Raw genomic sequence first — 19,079 nt, forward strand, 5'->3', positions numbered from 1 at the left:
TCCCGCACCGGCCTCGTACGCTCCCCACTCCTACCCGGTGGACACACTGCATCCCGCACCGGCCTCGTCCGCTCCCCACTCCTACCCGGTGGACAAACTGCATCCCGCACCGGCCTCGTACGCTCCCCACTCCTACCCGGTGGACACACTGCATCCCGCACCGGCCTCGTCCGCTCCCCACTCCTACCCGGTGGACACACTGCATCCCGCACCGGCCTCGTCCGCTCCCCACTCCTACCCGGTGGACAAGCAGCATCCCGCACCGGCCTCGCAGCCGGCCGTGACCCTTTTACAGGCACACTACACCTGTAGCCCAGTTACCGCTGCGACAGCAACAGCTGGGCACTCCTCAGTGCATAAGCCGTGCGCTTCATGAGCCACGGATGGTACTGAACCCGAGTTCAAGTTCTGACGCTGCCTTTGGGCTGATTAGCCGTATGTCCCTACCCCCGCGGCAATAAGAGAGGCTCCTGTTGCATACTCAGTGATACAGTGGCTGCAAGCACCTGGAGAACTGGAGGTTAAACTCCCACTGAGATGTCACGAGGCAGACAACGATTCCTTTGTGTTCACGCACGATGGGGTAGCTCCTTAGAGAAGGGGGATGTCTGCAGCCCCCTCCGAGCCCGACAAGGCGACTGGGTTGCCATGGCAATCGCACCTGCGGAGCCTCTGACCCTGCTAAGCCTCTCCCAGGCACGTTCAGAACGAAATCCGCAGCGGGCCCAGCGGGCCAGTTCTGGAGTGCCTGCCCACCTCCACGTGCAGGAAGGGAGAGAGGAGGCCGTCCTCAAATGTGCGAAACCCACATCGGCTCAGCGGGGTCTGGGCTGCTGGCTCGTCTGTCTGCAGAGCGCTGAAGGCAGGAGAAAGTGCAGGAAGACTCCCACCCACCTGGAGCTTGTCAGATGTGTGAGGCTGTATCCAGCCTGAGTGGAGGCAGGGGCCTCGGCTGCTCATGCTGCCCACTCCCAAGACACCTGGTGCCTGCCAGCTCTGGCATCAGGCTCACTTCGTTAGAAAGAACACACAGAGTAGCCATGTGTCACAACAGCAGGTGAAGCCACCACTTGCAATGCCTAAATTCCATATTGGACTGCTGGTTCGAGTCCTGGGTTCCTCTGCTTCCCATCCAGCTTCCTGCCAATGCATTTTGGGAGGCAGCAAGTGATGGCGCAAGTGGTTGGGCCCCTGCCACCCACATGGGAGACCCAGATGAGGATCCGGATTCCTGGTTTCAGTTTTGACCAGCCCTGGTTGTGCAGGCATTTGGGAAGTGAACCAGGAAATGGAAGATCTCTGTTTCTGTCACTCTGCATTCCAAGTGCATGAAAATAAATGAAACATCTTTATTTTTTTTTTTAATCATAGCTCCTCTGCTCAATAGCAGTGTGACCTTAGGCACAGTGGTTCACCTCTGACTTGTCTCATCAACTATAGAACACTGTTGTAACAGGGGCCGGCACTGTGGTGCAGTGGGTTAACACCCTGGCCTGAAGCGCCGGCATCTCACATGGGCGCTGGTTCGAGACCCGGCTGCTCTACTTCGATCCAGCTCTCTGCTGTGGCCTGGGATAGCAGTGGAGGATGGCCCAGGTCCTTGGCCCTTGCACCCACGTGGGAGACCTGGAAGAAGCTCCTGGCTCCCGCCTTTGGATCGGAGCAACTCCAGCCGTTGCGGCCATCTAGGGAGTGAACCAGTGGATGGAAGACCTCTCTCTCTGTCTCTACCTCTGTCTGTAACTCTGTCTTTCAAATAAATAAAATAAATCTCTTAAAAAAAAAAAAAAAGACTGTAACAGAACCATGTTGGATCCCTGCTTAGCTGTCTGCACGGGAACTGAAGGAACACTTCTAGAGCTGTAGGCAGATGGGTCAGTATTTAGGCAGCAGGATAAGGGACCGTGTAACACAGCAGCAGCAGCCACAAGGGTGGCTCCCTTTTTTATACAAAGTTACACAATAGTAGCCATTAGCCAAGGAGTTACCCAGCAGAAAACATATCATCAGCTTTACGGGGCCTGCTGACCAGCAGAAAATGTACCTACCACTGAGACCGGCCCAGCTGCCATGGAGGCATAGATAAGAAGGCAGAGCAGCCTGCCATCTTAACACTAGTAGTCAACCTGTTGGATTTTCTTACGGTTCAACAACCTGCTGCACAGAACTGTTGTGCAGACCCAGTAATGTTCTCAGGTACGCAGTAGTCCCTATGAGCCTATGACCTCTTTAAAAGGCTGTAACCTTCCAACTCCCCTAGCACCAAGAATAAAAGCTCAGAATCGTGGAAACCATCCCTTGGCCATCCCTGCTTGCTCCTTCAGAGCTTCGCGGGGCCACACACCCATCTTCACAGCACCCATGTGCTCAGGCTCATGAGCTCCACGCAGCTGTCCATCAACTCTTCCTTCCAGGTGCAAGGTTTTCTCTACAGAGTGGATGGTTCCTGTTGAGCACCTAGGAAGAATTTTACTCCAGAAACGTGGTATTTAGGGACTAGACAAAATCCTACAACCTGTGTAATCAACACATACTTGTGTAGTGGTATCTACAACTATTACTTTTTAAAAAGATTTTATTGGCCGGCACTGTGGCTCACTAGGCTAATCCTCCGCCTGTGGTGCCGGCACACGGGGTTCTAGTCCCAGTCAGGGCACTGGATTCTGTCCCGGTTGCTCCTCTTCCAGGCCAGCTCTCTGCTGTGGCCCAGGAGTGCAGTGGAGGATGGCCCAAGTCCTTGGGCCCTGCATCCGCATGGGAGGCCAGGAGGAGGCACCTGGCTCTTGGGTTCGGATTAGCGCAGCGTGCCGGCCACAGCAGCCATTGGGGGCTGAACCAACAGAAAAGGAAGACCTTTCTCTCTGTCTGTAGAGTTACAAAGAGAGGGAAAGACAAAAGGTCTTCCATCCGCTGGTTCACTCCCCAGTTGGCTGCAATGGCCAGAGCTGAGCCAATCTGAAGCCAGGAGCCAGGAGTTTCTTTCAGATCTCCCTTGCAGGTGCAGGGGCCCAAGCATTTGGGCCATTTTCTACTACTTTCCCAGTCCATAGCAGAGAGCTGAATCAGAAGAGGAGCAGCCAGGACATAAACTGGCACCCATATGGGATTCCGGCACTTCAAGCAGAGCCTTAGGCCACTATGCCACAGCGCCAGCCCCACAGTTAATTTTTTATTTGAGAGGTAGCGCTACAGAGAGGGAGAGACAGAGAGAAACGTCTTCCATCTGCTGGTTCACTCCCCAGATGGCCACAATGGCTGGAGCTGGGCAGATCCAAAGCCAGGAGCCAGGAGCCAGGAGATTTTTCCAAGTCTCCCACACAGGTGCAGGGGCCCAAGAACTTCAGCCATCTTCTGCTTTCCCAGGCCAAAAGAAGGGAGCTGGAGTGATAGAGTAGCCAGGACTCAAACCAGTGCCTATGTGGGATGCTGGCATCACAGGCAGAGGCTTAGCCTACTAAGCCAGTCGGCCCCTGTTACATTGCTTTCATTGGAAATTTGTTGCAAATCCAGCACAGAAACTTCTGGACTCAACAAACTTGAAACACAATGCTGAGAGCTGACTATACAAATGTGAAAAGAGTGTATGTGAATCTACAATTTTACCTACAAAATTTCAGTTAAAGAACATTTTAGTCAGGTGTTTGGGGCCTGCCTGCATCCATACTGAGTGCCTGGTTTGTGTTCTGGCCATCCCACTTCCAAGCCAACTTTCTGGTAGTGCACTTCCCAGGAAGGGGCAGATGATAGCTCAAGTATTAGGGTCCCTGCCACCCACATGGGCGACTACTGAGTTCCGGGCTTCTGCTTTTGCCTGGTCCAGCCTTGGTTATTGCAGGCATTTGAAGGGTGAATATGCTGAAGGTGATTGTCTTTCAAATAAAATGAAAATAATTTAAAAAGCCAGCCTGTGTTCCAGGAATAGCAAGGGTGAGAAGGGAAACCAAAGCAGCTCCTTTCTTGTACCAGTTTTCTCTGGGTGCTTTTTTTTTTTTTTTATGTTTCATCTTACCAGGGTTTCTGGACCAAGATAATTGACATTTGAAGCCAGATTAATTCTTTGTTGTGGGGGGCTTTCCTATACAGTGTAGGTTTAGCACCCTTCTGATCCTCTACCCACTAGAAAGCAGTAGCATTCCCCTGCCAATTGTGACAGTCAGAACTGTCCCAGACATTGCCAAATGTCTCCATGGGGCCAAAATCCCCATAGCTGAGATCACTATCACATACAATATAAAATATTAACAGCTGAGTGCACAACATGGCCCAGGCTCTATGCTTAACAGTTGAACATGTGATCTCTGACACAGCAACCTCCAAAGAGGGTTTTATCCCCATTTTACAATCAGGAAACCCAAGGTTATCCAGCCAAGACCAGCTCTGTATCAACCCAAATATCATGCTTTCTACTACACAGCTCTGCTTCCCAAGAATTCTGAAAAGTTGGGGGAAGAAAAGTCGTAATTGAATTCAGATTTGATAGATTAGTGGGTGGCAAGCAGACAAGCTGGCAAAGGGCACTCCAAGGTAGGAGGCTATTCAAAGGTATAGGATGAGGACGGAGTGGCACATTTAACCTTGTAAGTACACCATGTATTTTTGTTGTTTCCCAATTAGACTGTGAGCCCTTTCACATGATCAGTCCAGCGCACAACTGGCAAATGAAGGCCCCTGATGTTTCCCACGTTAGAGTCGTGCCAGAATCCCACCACCATCATTACCATCCTCTTGTTCATCCATCCCTCCCTATCTCCCCTCCCCTCTCCCTTCTTTCCCATATTTTTTAAGGGCAGAGGAAGGGTGAACACTGGAACTAGATTAGAACTCAGAATGGTTCAAATGATGATATTTGTTAGAAGCCAAAGACCCAACCCTGAGTTCAGTGTGGCCTCAAGACTTTGGCAAAGGACTAACCAGATCCGCCGGGTGGTTCAGGCTCGTGGCGGTATCAGGCCAAGGCAAAGAGGAGCTAGTAAACAACTGCCTTTATTTATTTATTTTTTTTAAAGATATGTTTATTTGAAAAGCAGAGTGAGAGAGGGAGGGAGAAGACAGAAACAGAAAGATCTTCCATCCACAGGGTTCACTCCCCAAATAGCTCCAACAGCCAAGGCTAGGCCAGGCAAAGGCCAAGGAACTAGAAATTCCATCTGGGTCTCCTATCTGAGTGGAGTCTCTTTTTCAAATAAAATGCAAATAAATATTTAAAAAAGACACTTTCAAGAGAACCAACAACTTTTATGCTGACAACACAGTCAAAAGTCTGGAAGCAGCAGCTCAGCCAGAAGCACCAGATGTCTTCTGAGGACAAGGAACCTTCCTTGCCTCCCCAACAGCGACCGGACTGGGCCTCTGTGCAAAATGGGACTTGTGACAGGCATACTCTTAAGATGACGACCAAATAAGGTGCGAGGCTCTTATGCTCAGCTCACTAGCCCTGTAAAGACAGGATAAACTTCCAGTTAGACCCACAGCTTGGGGGCAGCCACCATGTGCTTCCCATCCCAAGGGCCCATGCCCTGGATCTCACAAGCACCATCGTTTCTTATGTTGCTGACTCAGGCAAAAACTCCTTTATCTACTCCTCACCCCACATTCTCTCTTCCTCTGCAGACATCAGCCCTGGCACGCACAACTCAGGCACTTACCCAGGTAATCGTCCATCAGGGAGCCAATAGCAAACTGCAGGAGGGAATGAAAAGGAAATGAAGCCAAGGCGAGGACAGAATCACCCCCACGCCCCCTCCTCCCCGCCTTCTGCCATCCAACCCTCTTCCTGGAAGAAAAGCACAGACGCCTCAGCAATTGTGGGTGGAACGAAATCCTGGACCTCAGCCCTGCCTGGAATGGGCAAGACTCACAATGTCATTCTTGTCCACACGGGTCCCCACAATCTTCAGGCGGATCTCATCATCCTGCTGAATCACAATGTCCTGGGCAGAGGAGAGAACAGGATCCTCAAGACACGTCCAGGCCAACTCTCCCTCCCAGCGCCTAATCTTTCCTCCTTCTGCCTGACGTCTTCCTCCCCACTCACCTCATCCATTGTCTTGTAGCATGGTGGGTTGGAATTGGGATCAAACTCCATCTCTGATGGGATAGACTGAAAGGAAAAGTGAAAGTAGGTCAACACTTTAATTTTCATTTCCTTATCTATACACTTCCTTGGGAGGCAGAGAACGCCCGTCCACTGATTTACTCTCCAAATGCCCACAATGGCCCAAGCCTGGGGCCAAAGCCAGGAGCTGGGAACTCAGTCCAGGTCTCCCACCAGGGCAGTAGGGACCCAATCACTTGAGCCATCACCAACTGCCTTCGTAGGGTACACATTAGCAGGAGGCTGGAGTCAGCAGCCAGAGATGAGTATAGAACCCAGGAGGGTCAGCACTTTCAACAGATGCTTCAATAGATGGCCACAAACGGGCGCCTCTTTCTAGCCCCTACCCAGTGTCCCAAACTTACGTGTCGAGAGATGAAGCAAGACATTGGCCCAATTTCTGTGAAGAGTCCAACCTAGAAGGAAAATGAATTATTTCGCTTTTTCTTCCCCTCCAAGTCTTTTGTTCCCATTTTTATTGATTCCTACAATTTTACTCATGTTCTCTGACCGGTATGAATTGTAGCATTTGTTTGCACTTCTCTTTTTTATTAATATTTCATTATGTATTTAGCTATTTTATGTATCTGAAACGCAGAGTGACAGAAAAAACAGAGAATCAGATCTTTTGTCCAACGGTTCAGTCCCTAAATGGCCTCAGTGGCTGGGACTGTACCCAGGACCCCAGAATACCAGCCAGGTCTCCCACGTGGGTGGCAAGGGCCCAAGCACGTGGGTCATCTTCCACTGCTTTCTCAGGCACATTAGCAGGAAGAAGCACAGGAAACAGCACCTGGATGCCAACCGGCACACTGATATGCAACAATACTGGAATGTAAGTAAGCCTAACCCACTGCACCACAATGCCAGCACCAATCTTTCATTTTAAGTTAAGTAAAACAGTGCAGTAGTAAAGAGCCTAAACCTAGGACTTCAGAGAGAGAGAGAGATCTTTCATCTGCAGGTTCACTCTCCAAATGGCTGCAATGATTAGGGCTGGGTCAGGCAAAAGCCAGGAGCCAAGAACTTCCTCCGAGTCTCCTACAGGGGTGCAGAGACCCAAGAACTTGGACCATCCTCCACCACTTTCCCAGGAGCATTAGTAGGGAGCTAGATGGGAAGTGGAGCAGCCGGGACTTGAACCTGCACCCATATGGAATGTCGGTGCTGTACATCGTGGATTTAACCCGCTGGGCCACAGCGCTGGCCCCAGGACTCTACCATTATGACTATTAATACTGACTCACATGCCTCCTGAGAAAGGCAGGACCAAGATTCCTAGAACCATTTGGCAAGTGAGGAAACTCGAGTACAAAGAAGTGACTTAGCCAAAGGCACAGAGCTAGCAAGCGGAGCAGGGACCCAAACCAGCTCCTCCCAGGGACCATCCCGTTGCCTCCTCTATGTGAGGACTCACCTTGTTGACCTGAGTGACAACTGCATCCACGACCTCACCTTTAAAGGGCCGGAAAACAATGGCCTTGTACTTAACAGGATAAAGCACAAAGCCTCGGCCTGGCTGAATCACGCCTGCGCCGATGTTGTCTATGGTGGTGACAGCGATGACGAAGCCATACCTGTGAGGAGGATGAGAGAGAAAGGTTCTATATGTGCAAGGGCCTCTAAGGCCATCTGCAACAGAGTCCTCCAGCCTGGGAAGGGATTAGGAGGGCAAGTAGACAGCAGCTCTGCCCCAGAGCTCTTCATAACCGAGAGAGGCCACAGATCAGGATCTGTAAAGGCCACGTGCTGCTCTCCTGTTTTCACAACAAACATCCGAAGTGGCTGCAGACCTCAATCTTTGAGCTGCCTTAGAATCATCTGGGAGGAGCGTGTGAGAATGCAGATTCCCAGGCCTGGGCTTTGCTGTAGGCTCAAGTGCTGCCCCGCCCTGAGCTGAGTGCCAGTTCACTCCTACCGCTCTGTGAAGAACCCAAAGACAGTCGAGCCCAGGCCTCCTCCCTTCCTCACCCCGTCGACCCACATTTTCTGGTCATTCACTCAGGAAACACGCTGTGCCATGGCAAAGCCCTGGGCTCAGCAGAAACCGAGGGACAAGGATTAAGCTGTGAGCCCCACGCGTGCTGGCCTCATTCCATCGTGTTCTCTGCATGTTCCGAGGGCCCAACACGGGGCGCGGCTCACAGCAGGAGCGCGCAGTAAATGAATGAGAAATCCAGGCTGAAGGAAGTTACTCGGCTTTACAGAGGGCGCCGCGGGAAGCCAGGGTAAGAGGCAACTCGCTACCAGGGTCGCCTGCGAGGGTGAGAGGGCTCCCCAGCGTGGGGGGCCAGGTGCCGCAGCCTACGTTGGGAGGGGGGCGGCTGCAGGTACAGGGCCCCGTGTGCGCGCCGCCGAGACCACACGCACGGCCACAGTACTCACTTGCCAGTGCAAGTCCCCTCCACCTCGGTGAAGAGCTTCTGCTTCACCGTGTTGAGCAAGTTAGGGCCAAAGTAGCGCGGGTGCAGCAGGATCTCGTGCTCCAGGGAGATCTGCGGGGACAGCGGAACGCAGATGGAGGACGGGCCAAGCAGCAGCCCCTCGCACCGGCGCCCCGTTCCTCCTCTCGACCCAGCCCTCGCCATCACCCCGCGCCCTGCTCACGTGGTAGAACATCTTCCCCCACGAGACTCCAAGACAAGCCGCCAGCAGCGCCACAAACACCGACCCACTGGCTTCACCGGAAGCGCACGCAGCGGAGCCGCCCCTCGCTTCCGGGTCCGCCGGAAGTGGGCGGGACTCCTTCCAGTCGACGGATACGATTGGGCCTCCCTGTGGAGGTTTGCTGAAGCTCCGCCCCTCGGTTCCTCCGCTGGCGCTCAAACCTTGCCCGCTCCGCCAAGTAGCTTATGGTACATGTGAACTGATTATTTTAAACTGAATTAATTCCTGGGGAAAGATGACGTAATTGTTTTAACAGCGGATTCATTCCCAAGTATTGTACAGACTGCTCTCCCATAGTCGACGTGGTGTTAAAGTAGCTAGGTGGATATTAGCCTTTTTTTTTTTTTTCCAAGGTTTTATCTATTTGGGAGGCAGAGTTAGAGAAGTAGAGAGAGAGAGGTCTTCCATCCTCTGGTTCACTCCCCAAATGGCCGCGAAGGCCGGAGCTGGCTCAATCGGAAGCCAGGAGCCTACTCAGGGACTCCCACGTGGGTGCAGGGCCCAAGGACTCGGGCCATCTTCCACTGCTTTCCCAGGTCATAGCAGAGAGCTGGATCGGAATGGAGAAGCAGGGACTCGAACTGGCACGCGTATGGGATGCCGGCACTAGAAGCAGCGGCTTTACCTGCTATGCCACAACGCCAGCCCCTGCTCCACTTCTGATCCAACTCCTTTCTAAAAGCCTGAGAGAAGCGGTGGAAAATGACCCAAGTGCTTGGGCCCCTGTACCCACAGAGGAGACCTGGAAGAAGCTCCTGCCTCCCAGCTTTGGCCTGGCCCAGCCCTCATCATTGTACCCTTTGGGGAGTGAACCAGTGGATAGAAGACTTGTTCCTTTCTCTCTCACTGTAACTCTGACTTACAAATATTTTTAAAAAAAATTGGTGGAGGTTGGCGTTGTGGTGCAGTGGGATAAAGTCATGACCTGCAGCGCTGGCATCCAATATGGATGCCAATTCAAGTCCTGGCAGCTCCACTTTTTTTTTTAAGATTTTTTTTTTTTTTTTTGAGAGGTAGAGTTACAGACAATGAGAAGGAGAGACAGCAAGAAAGGTCTTCCATCTGCTGGTTCAGTCCCAAAATGGCGGCAACCGCTGGAGCGCTGGCCCCAGCTCTACTTCCTATCCAGCTCCCTGCTAATGTACCTGAGAAGGCAGCAAGTCCTTGGGCCCCTGAACCAGGGGCCTGCGGGAGACCCAGAGGAAACTCCTGGCTCCTTACTTTAGCCTGAGCTAGCCTGGTCATTGTGGCCATTTGGGGAGTGAACCAGCTGATGGTATCTCTCTCTCTCTCTCTCTCTCTGTAACTCTGCCTTTCAAATAAATAAATCTTTAAAGAAAATTTTTGATAGGAACATACTAAAGATGTTTTCAGTCACTGACATAATTTTATAAGTGGAGATGGCTGGTATAGAGGTCCTTGTCCTCCCATAAAAAAAATTCAAGCGAGAGACAGAGATTAGTGATAAGCAAGACAACAAGGTTTGATGAGGTAGTGTATCCATTAGAACAGATGGGCACCTCTCTAGACAGATCTGAGAGAGGATGCCCAGCCATTCAGACTAGGGTAAGCAAGGCTACATGAATTTAATAGATAGAATACATCTATGGGCCAGCGCCGTGGCTCAACAGGCTAACCCTCCACCTAGCGGCGCTAGCACACCAGGTTCTAGTCCCGGTCGGGGCACCGGATTCTGTCCCGGTTGCCCCTCTTCCAGGCCAGCTCTCTGCTATGGCCTGGGAAGGCAGTGGAGGATGGCCCAAGTGCTTGGGCTCTGCACCCCATGGGAGACCAGAAGAAGCACCTGGCTCCTGGCTTCGGATCAGCGAGATGCGCCGGCCGCAGCAGCCATTGGAGGGTTAACCAACGGCAAAAAGGAAGACCTTTCTCTCTGTCTCTCTGTCTCTCCCTATCCACTCTGCCTGTCAAAAATAAATAAATAAAATAAAATAAGAATACATCCAACAGGCCGGTGGGCCTCTCAGCAAAGAACTGAGAGCTTCAAACACATTTTGCATTTAGATTGGAGCTTATAAGGGAATAGGGTCCTGTTTTTCCCACCTTTTCGCCTTCCCCCTTCTGGACAAAAGGTTTGCTGCATGTGAAGTAGATGACATTTATCCTAAGGTTTTAGTACCCAATGTCACTAGACTGGGTAGTCCACTTTGAGCCAGGCAGAGAGGATGCTCCTGGGTGCCTTCCTTGGGTGGAAGCCTGGGACAACCTTTAAAGTTATTGCGGTATGGTCAGGACTTTGTGATTTAAAATACTGGGCTGTTTCCATGGAGTGCTTACAGGTGCTTTGTTTTACTTAGGTTCTTTTCACACACGTAAACTAATTTCTATCTTCCTACCTAAGAAAAACTTGTATACCTATTTTTCCAATATCTGATTAAGTTTGAGTACTTTTCCATCAGGTTGAACTTACAAGTTATCTGGATGAGCATCCTATCAGAAGAGACACACTACAAGAGGTTTTCTTTACCTTAGGCAATCAAACAACAAAAAGAAATTTAATGTTTTGTCTAGATTATCTTGTATAATATTCAGCATCTTTGGCTTTTGAATGTTTAGAAAATGGAATCTTTTTGGGGGGAGAGTAAAGATTTATTTATTTATTTTAAAGTCAGAGTTACAGAGAAGGAGAGGCAGAAGCAGAGAGAGAGAGAGAGAGAGAGAGAGAGATCTTTCATCCACTGGTTCACTCCCCAAATGGCCACAACAGCTGAGGCTGAGCTAGGCTGAGACCAGGAGCTTAGAGCTTCTTCTGGGTCTCCCATGTGGGTGCAGGAGCCCAAGCACTTGGGCCATCCTCCACTGCTTTCTCAGGTACATTAGCAGGGAGCTGGATCAGAAATGGTGTAGCTGGTACCAAACTGACACCCATATGGGATGCCAGCACAGCAGGCAGTGGTTTTAACCGCTGCATCACAACACCAGCCCCAGAAAACTAAGTCTTAAGAGTTATGATTTTTGGAGAATGCTGTGACATAGTAAGTAAAGCTGTCCCCTGTGATTCTGGCATTCTGTGTGGGCACTGGTTTTTGTCCTGGCTACTCCACTTCCAATCCAGATCCCTGCTAATAGCCTGGGAAAAGCAGTGGAAGATGGCCCAAGTGTTTTGGCCCCTGCCATCCACATGGGAGATGTGGAGGAAGCTCCTGGCTCCTGGCTCCTGGCTTTGGAGCCCAGCCCTGGCCCTTGTGGCCATCTAGGGAGTGAACCAGATGATAGAAGATCTCTTATCTGTCTCTCTCTGTAACTCTGACTGTCAAATATTTTTTTAAAATATATCTATTTATTTGAAAGGCAGATCTAGAGAGAAGCAGAGGCAGAGAGAGACAGAGAGGTCTTCCATCTGCTGGTTCACTCCCCAGATGGCCACAATGGCCAGAGCTGAGCTGACCCAAAGCCAGGAGCCAGTAGCTTCTTCCAAATCTTCCCACAAGTGCAGGGACCCAAGGACTTGTCCATCTACTATTGCCTTCCAGGCCACAGCAGAGACCTGGATCGGAAGAGGAGTAGCCGGGATTCAAACTGGCACCCATATGGGATGCCAGCACTGCAGGTGGCAAATTTACCCACTATGCCAGAGTGCCAACCCCTCAAATAAATCTGAAAAAAAAAAAAAAAAGAGTTTTGGAGCTGGTGTTGTGGTATAGCAGGCCAAGCCTCCACCTGTGACACTGACATCTGGTATTGGAGCGCCAATTCAAATCCTGGCTGATCTTCTTCCAATCCAGCTCCCAGATAATGTGCCTGGGAAAGCAGAAGATGGCCCAAGTACCTGGGCCCCTGTACCTATGTGTGAGACCCAGATGGAGTTCCAGGTTCTTGGCTTTGGTAAGGCATAGCCCTGGCCATTGTGTGGCCATCTGGGGAGTGAATCAGCAGATGGAAGATCTCTCTGTCTCTCCTTCTCTGTCACTCTGTCTTTCAAATACATAAGATTCTAAGACTATTACCATAGTCCCTCTGCGAGTCCCTCTAGCCAGGTCTCTCGAATCAGTGCTTCTATAGGATGCTGGCATTGCAGGTGGCAGCTTAACCAACTGTGCCACAACAGCCCCCAAAGCCAGCACCATTTGCATGTTTCCAGTACAAGGATGTTGGGTAAATGAATTCTGCCAAACTCAGGTCTGATTGGAAAGCTCACCTGCAGAACTAAGTGGAGATGGGGGGTGTGGGGAGTGAAGGGGTTGGTACAGGGCACTGAGCTATTGTTCTGGATAACCTGTGGGCCATACTGCTGGCAACAGATAAGAGGCAGAAATCACCAACTCCCAACGGTATAGCCCTTTCCTCTGAGTGTCCAGGACTCTTAAAGATTTATTCAGGGACTGGCGCTGTGGCATAGTAGGCTAAGCTTCTGCCTGTGGTGCTGCATCCCATATGGGCGGTGGTTTGAGTTCTAGCTGCTCCTCTTCTGATTCACCTCTCTGCTATGGCCTGAGAAAGCAGTGGAAGATGGCCCACATGCTTGGACCCCTGCAGCCAAGTGGGAGAACCAGAAGAAGCTCTTGGCTCCTGGCTTCAGATTGGCCCATCTCTGGCCATTGCAGCCATTGGGGGAGTGAAGCAGCAGATGGAATATTTTTCTGTCTCTCCCTCTCTGTCTGTAACTCTACCTCTCCAATAAATAAATAAATAAAAATCTTCAGAATTACGTTATTTCCTGTTATGAGATGTTCTAGGGCCCTGACCCTACCCCCACCCTTCCTAACAGCACCTGCTCAGTATGCTGTGGACACAGAAAAGGCCACTGCAACGCTTCTTTGCGAGTTGACCATGGAGTGCAGGCTAGGGACACCACGACAGCACCCTAGCAGCTGTCAGTCAGTCTTCTGACACACCTCGTGCTGAGTCAAGGGCCCCGGAACCGTCTGGTTGGAAGAGGGGGCAACAAAAGCACCACAGAATTCGCTGGGAGGAACCCTCAAGAGACAACCGCAGTTCGGAGCATCGTGGCTACTGCCCACAGTTAGGACAGTGTTCTGCCTAAGCTGACAGGCGCCCTGTGCTGTTATCTTACCACCATATCTTGGGTTTGTTATTGTTCCTGGGTTTGTTATTGTTAACTGTTATCTCACACCATATTCTGGGTTTGTTACTGCTCACCGCATACCAGGGGTTCAAAATTGTGAGCCCTAGTGGACAGAATACTATAAAAAGCTGTGTAACTGGCTGCTGGGCGCCACACCCTGGTAACCCATCGGTTACCCTGATGCTCATTTTCAGTAACATTCATGTGTGGCTGTCACTGGTTTTTGTAATATTCTATTTTAGCTGACGAGCAGATGCAACAACCCAGCAGTCTTTTGCTTCTCCCTTTCTAGGTCACCTTGCGGCAGGGACGACGCTCGGGTCGCTCTGGCACTCTGCGGAGTTGCTGACCTCCCGCTCCACCTGGAGCCTCCGGTGTTCAGCTCCCTACAGCCGGGTCCCCGCCCACCTGAGGCCACAGGTAGATGGGGAAGTTCAACCAATCCAGAGGGCTCTGAGGCAAAGAAGGCGGGAGAAAGAGGAAAATGTTCAGGACAGGAAAGGCAACCAATGCGGTGCCGAATTGCCTGAGCGATGGCCGTGAGTATCCATTTGGAGACGTCGGCCGTGGTGGGAGGACTAGAGGACTGTGGGCCAATCCGTGACGGGGGAGGGCGATCTTGAACCAATTAGAATTGAGGAGGTGGGAAGGGGCGGAGCTCGCCTGGTGGCTGCTGGGTGGTGGGTGAGGGATCAGCTTTCTCTGCTAGTTCCCACCCTGGCAGTCTTTAGCCCCTGGAATGCGAGAAGGAGAAGCTCAGGGACTTCCAGAAGTGGGGCGTAGAGGCATCGCCCGGGAAGGCCTGGGAGCAAAAGAGACTGCTAGTTGGAGGAACCGCTGGAAGCTACCGGGTGGGCATCGAGGAAGCGGAGGCTGGTTAGGGGGCGGGACTTCCGGGGGCAGGGCTACGGTGAACGGGGGCGGGGCTTGTTAAGGTTAGGCCGAGGGGGCGGAGCTAATGGGAGATCTTTGGGTGTGACCTAGGAGAAAGCGGGGTAGTAACTTAAGCGAGTGTCTTGGGGTCGGGATTGTGTTGCCAGAGGCCTTGGGGTAGCAAGCGATAGCTAAGGGCTGACGTTCAGGCTGCTGGGGAAGTTGTCTGCCCTAACCCACTGTCCTCTCTTCCCAGGGAGCAACTGGTGGGGACCTTTCTTGGGCCTCCTTCCCTCCGTGGGATGCTATGGAGTTCCCAGAACACAGTCAGCAGCTGCTGCAGAGCCTCCGGGAGCAGCAGTCCCAGGGTTTCCTTTGTGACTGCACCGTGATGGTGGGTAGCACCCAGTTCTTAGCCCATCGGGCTGTGCTGGCCTCGTGCAGCCCATTCTTCCAGCTTTTCTACAAGGAGCGGGAACTGGACAAGAAGGATCTGGTGTGTATTCACAACGAGATTGTCACAGCCCCTGCTTTCGGGTTGCTTCTGGATTTTATGTATGCTGGCCAGCTGGCCCTCAGGGGGGATACCCCGCTGGAGGACGTGCTAGCTGCTGCCAGCTATTTGCATATGAATGACATTGTTAAGGTGTGCAAGCAGCGGCTGCAGGCCCGGGCCCTGACGGAAGCAGACAGTACCAAGAAGGAGGAGGAGACCAACTCACAGCCCCCCAGTTTGGAGTTTTTGTCCAGCACTTCCCGTGGCCCCCAGCCTTCCCTGGCATCTGCTGAGACATCGGGCCACTGGGGCAAAGAGGAATGGAAAGGCCCAGCCGTCCCCTCGCCTAACGTCCGCCCTCCAGATGAGCCACCGATGCTTGGTGGGGCTGATACCACGCAGCCCGGCATGGAGGTTGACTCACCACATCTCCGGGCACCTCCCGCACCAGTGGCTGATCTCTCTCTTGCCAGCCCCAGTAGCTCAACGGAGACAATTCCTGCAAACTACTTCTCTTCTGGTCTCCCAGCTGTTTCCGTGGAGTCCCTGACACCTCTTGACGTGGGCCCTGAGAGTCTGAGGGTGGTGGAACCGAGGGAGACTGGAGGACCATTGCAAGGCTTCTATCCCCCAGCTCCGGCCCCGGCCCCGGCTCCGGCTCCGGCTCCGGCTCCGGCCCCGGCCCCAGCCCCAGGCCCGATCTCAGCCCCAATTCCGGCCCAGGCTCCAGCCCCAGCTGAAGCTGAGCTGGTCCAGGTGAAAGTGGAAGCTATTGTGATCTCCGATGAGGAGACGGATGTTTCGGATGGACAGCCCCAGGATCCTGAAGGACTGTTTCCACCTGGAGGAGCTGTTTATGGTGGACAACCCTCCCAGCCAGAGGCTTTTGAGGAGCCAGGGGCAGCAGGACTGGCAGAGGTGGGGCCGAGTGACCACTTCCTGCCTCCTGACCCTCATCTGCCGTACCATCTGCTGCCAGGCCCGGGGCAGTATCATCGAGGACTGGTGACCTCTCCCCTGCCTGCACCCCCAGCCCTGCACGAGCCACTTTACCCGCCTTCTGAGTACGAAGCAACCCCAGGAAGCTTTGGCGTTTTTACTGAAGATGTTCCCACCTGCAAGACGTGTGGGAAGACCTTCTCGTGCTCTTACACACTGCGGCGACACGCCACCGTGCACACCCGAGAGCGACCCTACGAGTGCCGCTACTGCCTGCGCAGCTACACGCAGTCAGGGGACCTCTACCGCCACATCCGCAAGGCTCACAATGAGGACCTGGCCAAGCGCAGTAAGCCGGACCCGGAGGCTGGCTGCATTCTAGGCGTCCAGCCCCTCCCGGGCTCCCCGACAGCAGACAGGCAGAGCAGCAGTGGTGGAGGGCCACCCAAAGAGTTTGTACTTGGCCCCAAAAACTGACGTTTGGGGGTGCGTGAACTGATGCCAGCCTGCACTTGCTGCCCTTACGTGGCATCTCTCTGGCTGAGTGACGGCGTGCCAGTACTGCCAGGTTGAAAGTTCCTACCTTTTCTTTGCTCAGCCAGCTACGCAGGACATTATGGGGCAGAGTGTATCATTCCGCTCTCTCCACGTGCACGGGGAATTCCTTGAGGTGTGATTGCTTCTCAACTCTATGTTTTGAAATACAAAGCTAGCAGTGAACTGGTGTTGGCTGGTTTCTTCCACAAACCCGCGTGCCTCATACCCTCCTCCAGTTCTTTATGAATCCCCCATCTGTACTTGGCATAGGGGTGGGGGTCGGATTGCTCATGAGGAAAAAGATAGGCAGAAGGCAATGGAGACTTAGGAAAATATGCAAACTAGGGACTCTTACACAATTACGGTTTTTTATTGTAACTGTGTTCTGGGCTGTTTTAAGTACTTCATATAAATATTTATTTAATGCTCAACAACTTTATGGGTTATTGGGTATTAACATTCACACACACACTGTGTGTGAATTTTTTTTTTTTTAGACAACTTTAAGAATAAAAATCCAAAGTTAACTTGGTGACAATCACAGAGCTGGTTAAGGGGCGAGTCAGGATTTTGAACCTGGCTTGTGACTCCAAACACCATGCGTGTTGGTTAAGACATTGATGAAGGTAATTAACGGAGAACTATTGTTTTTCTTCTTTTGTCCCTTTTGAGTGGCTTTGTTCCCTTGTTACCTCTGCTTTCTACACAGAAAGGCCTTTGGGTGATTGTCTCAACAGGTACTGATGACTTGATATTTTGGCCTCCATGTCATAAATGTAAATTGAGGTCTTTGGAAACGGAAGAGAAACTGGGAAGGCACAAAGCACTGGACCACATTGTGGTAGATTATTGGGGAAGGTGAGGGCCTATGGTGGTGTGGAAATGGGGACTGGGGAAAGCTGATGCAAGAAACTCTGCTTGGGAGGGTCTTGGAGTTCATCCAGTTCTACCACTTTATAAGGGCGATGACAACAGCCTAGAAGAGGTTCTCTTGCTTACCTAAGGTCACAGAGGTGGTTGTTAACGAGTGGGCATAGCAGTTGAATGGGGGCTGGGGTGTTATGGGACGAGCAACAGAAGGGCTCTAGGAATTAAGAAAAGGGTCTGCCTAGCCCGAGAAGAGGAGCAGAGCTGAAGCCGAGAACTAGCTGGGTCCATACAAATCCTCTCCTTGGCACCTGAGGCCCTCAGTACCAAGGTTAAACTATGAGTACAGGTCCACTTTCTGAATTTCTGTTCTCTCTTTGTGAGTCTGCATGGCATATTCAGCCCTGTGAGATCTTCCTAATGAGCCACTGTTTTTAAGATACAGGAAGGAGAAGGAACTTAACAGCAAAGAACTGGCCAAATATGGGACCGGCGCCGTGGCTCACTTGGTTAATCCTCCACCTTCCATATGGGCACCGGATTCTGTCCCGGTTGCTCCTCTTTCAGTCCAGCTCTCTGCTGTGGCCAGGGAAGGCAGTGGAGGATGGCCCAAGTGCTTGTGCTCCTGCACTCGCATGGGAAACCCGGAGGAGGCACGAGGCACCTGGCTCCTGGCTTTGGATGGGCGCAGTGCCGGCCGTGGGTGCACCAACGTAAGGAAGACCTTTCTCTCTGTCTCTCTGTCTCTCTCTCTTGCTGTCTAACTCTACCTGTTAAATAAAACAAAACAAAACAAACAACAACAAAAAAACAAAAACAAAAAAAACCTGGCTAAAGAGAACTCCTTAACTGTGGCATCAGGGGGAGCAAAATATGATGCTTAACATTTCTGTTGCTTAAAGAGTGAATTCTATGCCTTACACATTCCTTGTGTTGGAATAACCTACTTTATCTTTTAAATAGCTTCTAATTTTATTTATGCAAATATATTACTGTCTTCATTCCTTCCTGAGACAAGGCAAGATACAAATAAATAGCTATTCTAGCTGAGTGGAACACCTTTTCCAAGGCCTTCCGTATAGTAAATTGTAGCAAATCAAAATGCCTGTAAGGGGGCACACACTTTTGGCCTAGTGGTTAAGGTGCATCCTGCATCTGAGTGCCTGGGTGTAAGTCCTGGCCTTGACTCCTGACCCAGCTTTCTACTAACGCAGACCTGGGAGGCAGCAGTGACTGCCCAAAGTTGATTGGATTCCTGCCACTCACATGGAAAACCTAGATTGAGTTTTTGACTTCTAGGGTTGATGCCAGCTAAGAGCCATTGTGGGCATTTGGGGAGGGTACTGGTGGTGGGAGCTCTGTCTACTTCTCAAATGATCTTTTTAAGTAAGGGATGGACATTGAGTGTAGTGGATGATGCCACCTGGGGTACCTGCACCTCATTTTCAGAGTGCCTAGATTCCAGCCCTGGCTCTACTTCAGGTTCCAGATCCCAGCCCTTGAGCACCCTGGGAGGCAGCAGATAATGGCTCAAGTACACCCATGTTTGAGACTTGGATAGA

General features: G+C 51.6%; 2 protein-coding genes across 2 annotated transcripts; one reads left to right on the plus strand and one right to left on the minus strand.

Annotated features, from left to right (window-relative positions):
- Nucleotides 1–5,214: 5,214 nt before the first annotated feature.
- Nucleotides 5,215–8,810, minus strand: POLR2G (RNA polymerase II subunit G). The gene is made up of 8 exons (XM_062197824.1): nucleotides 8,702–8,810; nucleotides 8,480–8,589; nucleotides 7,512–7,671; nucleotides 6,460–6,510; nucleotides 6,035–6,100; nucleotides 5,859–5,930; nucleotides 5,646–5,679; nucleotides 5,215–5,434 (listed from the first exon to the last, which is right to left on the minus strand). The coding sequence occupies exons 1-8, from the start codon at nucleotides 8,711–8,713 to the stop codon at nucleotides 5,421–5,423; spliced, it is 519 nt and encodes a 172-aa protein (XP_062053808.1). The 5' UTR covers nucleotides 8,714–8,810; the 3' UTR covers nucleotides 5,215–5,420.
- Nucleotides 8,811–14,462: 5,652 nt separating this feature from the next.
- Nucleotides 14,463–16,831, plus strand: ZBTB3 (zinc finger and BTB domain containing 3). The gene is made up of 2 exons (XM_062197825.1): nucleotides 14,463–14,656; nucleotides 14,935–16,831. The coding sequence occupies exon 2, from the start codon at nucleotides 14,986–14,988 to the stop codon at nucleotides 16,588–16,590; it is 1,605 nt and encodes a 534-aa protein (XP_062053809.1). The 5' UTR covers nucleotides 14,463–14,656; nucleotides 14,935–14,985; the 3' UTR covers nucleotides 16,591–16,831.
- Nucleotides 16,832–19,079: the final 2,248 nt, after the last annotated feature.

This window comes from Lepus europaeus, chromosome 7 (assembly GCF_033115175.1).
Source record: "Lepus europaeus isolate LE1 chromosome 7, mLepTim1.pri, whole genome shotgun sequence".
Taxonomy (NCBI): Eukaryota; Metazoa; Chordata; class Mammalia; order Lagomorpha; family Leporidae; genus Lepus; species Lepus europaeus.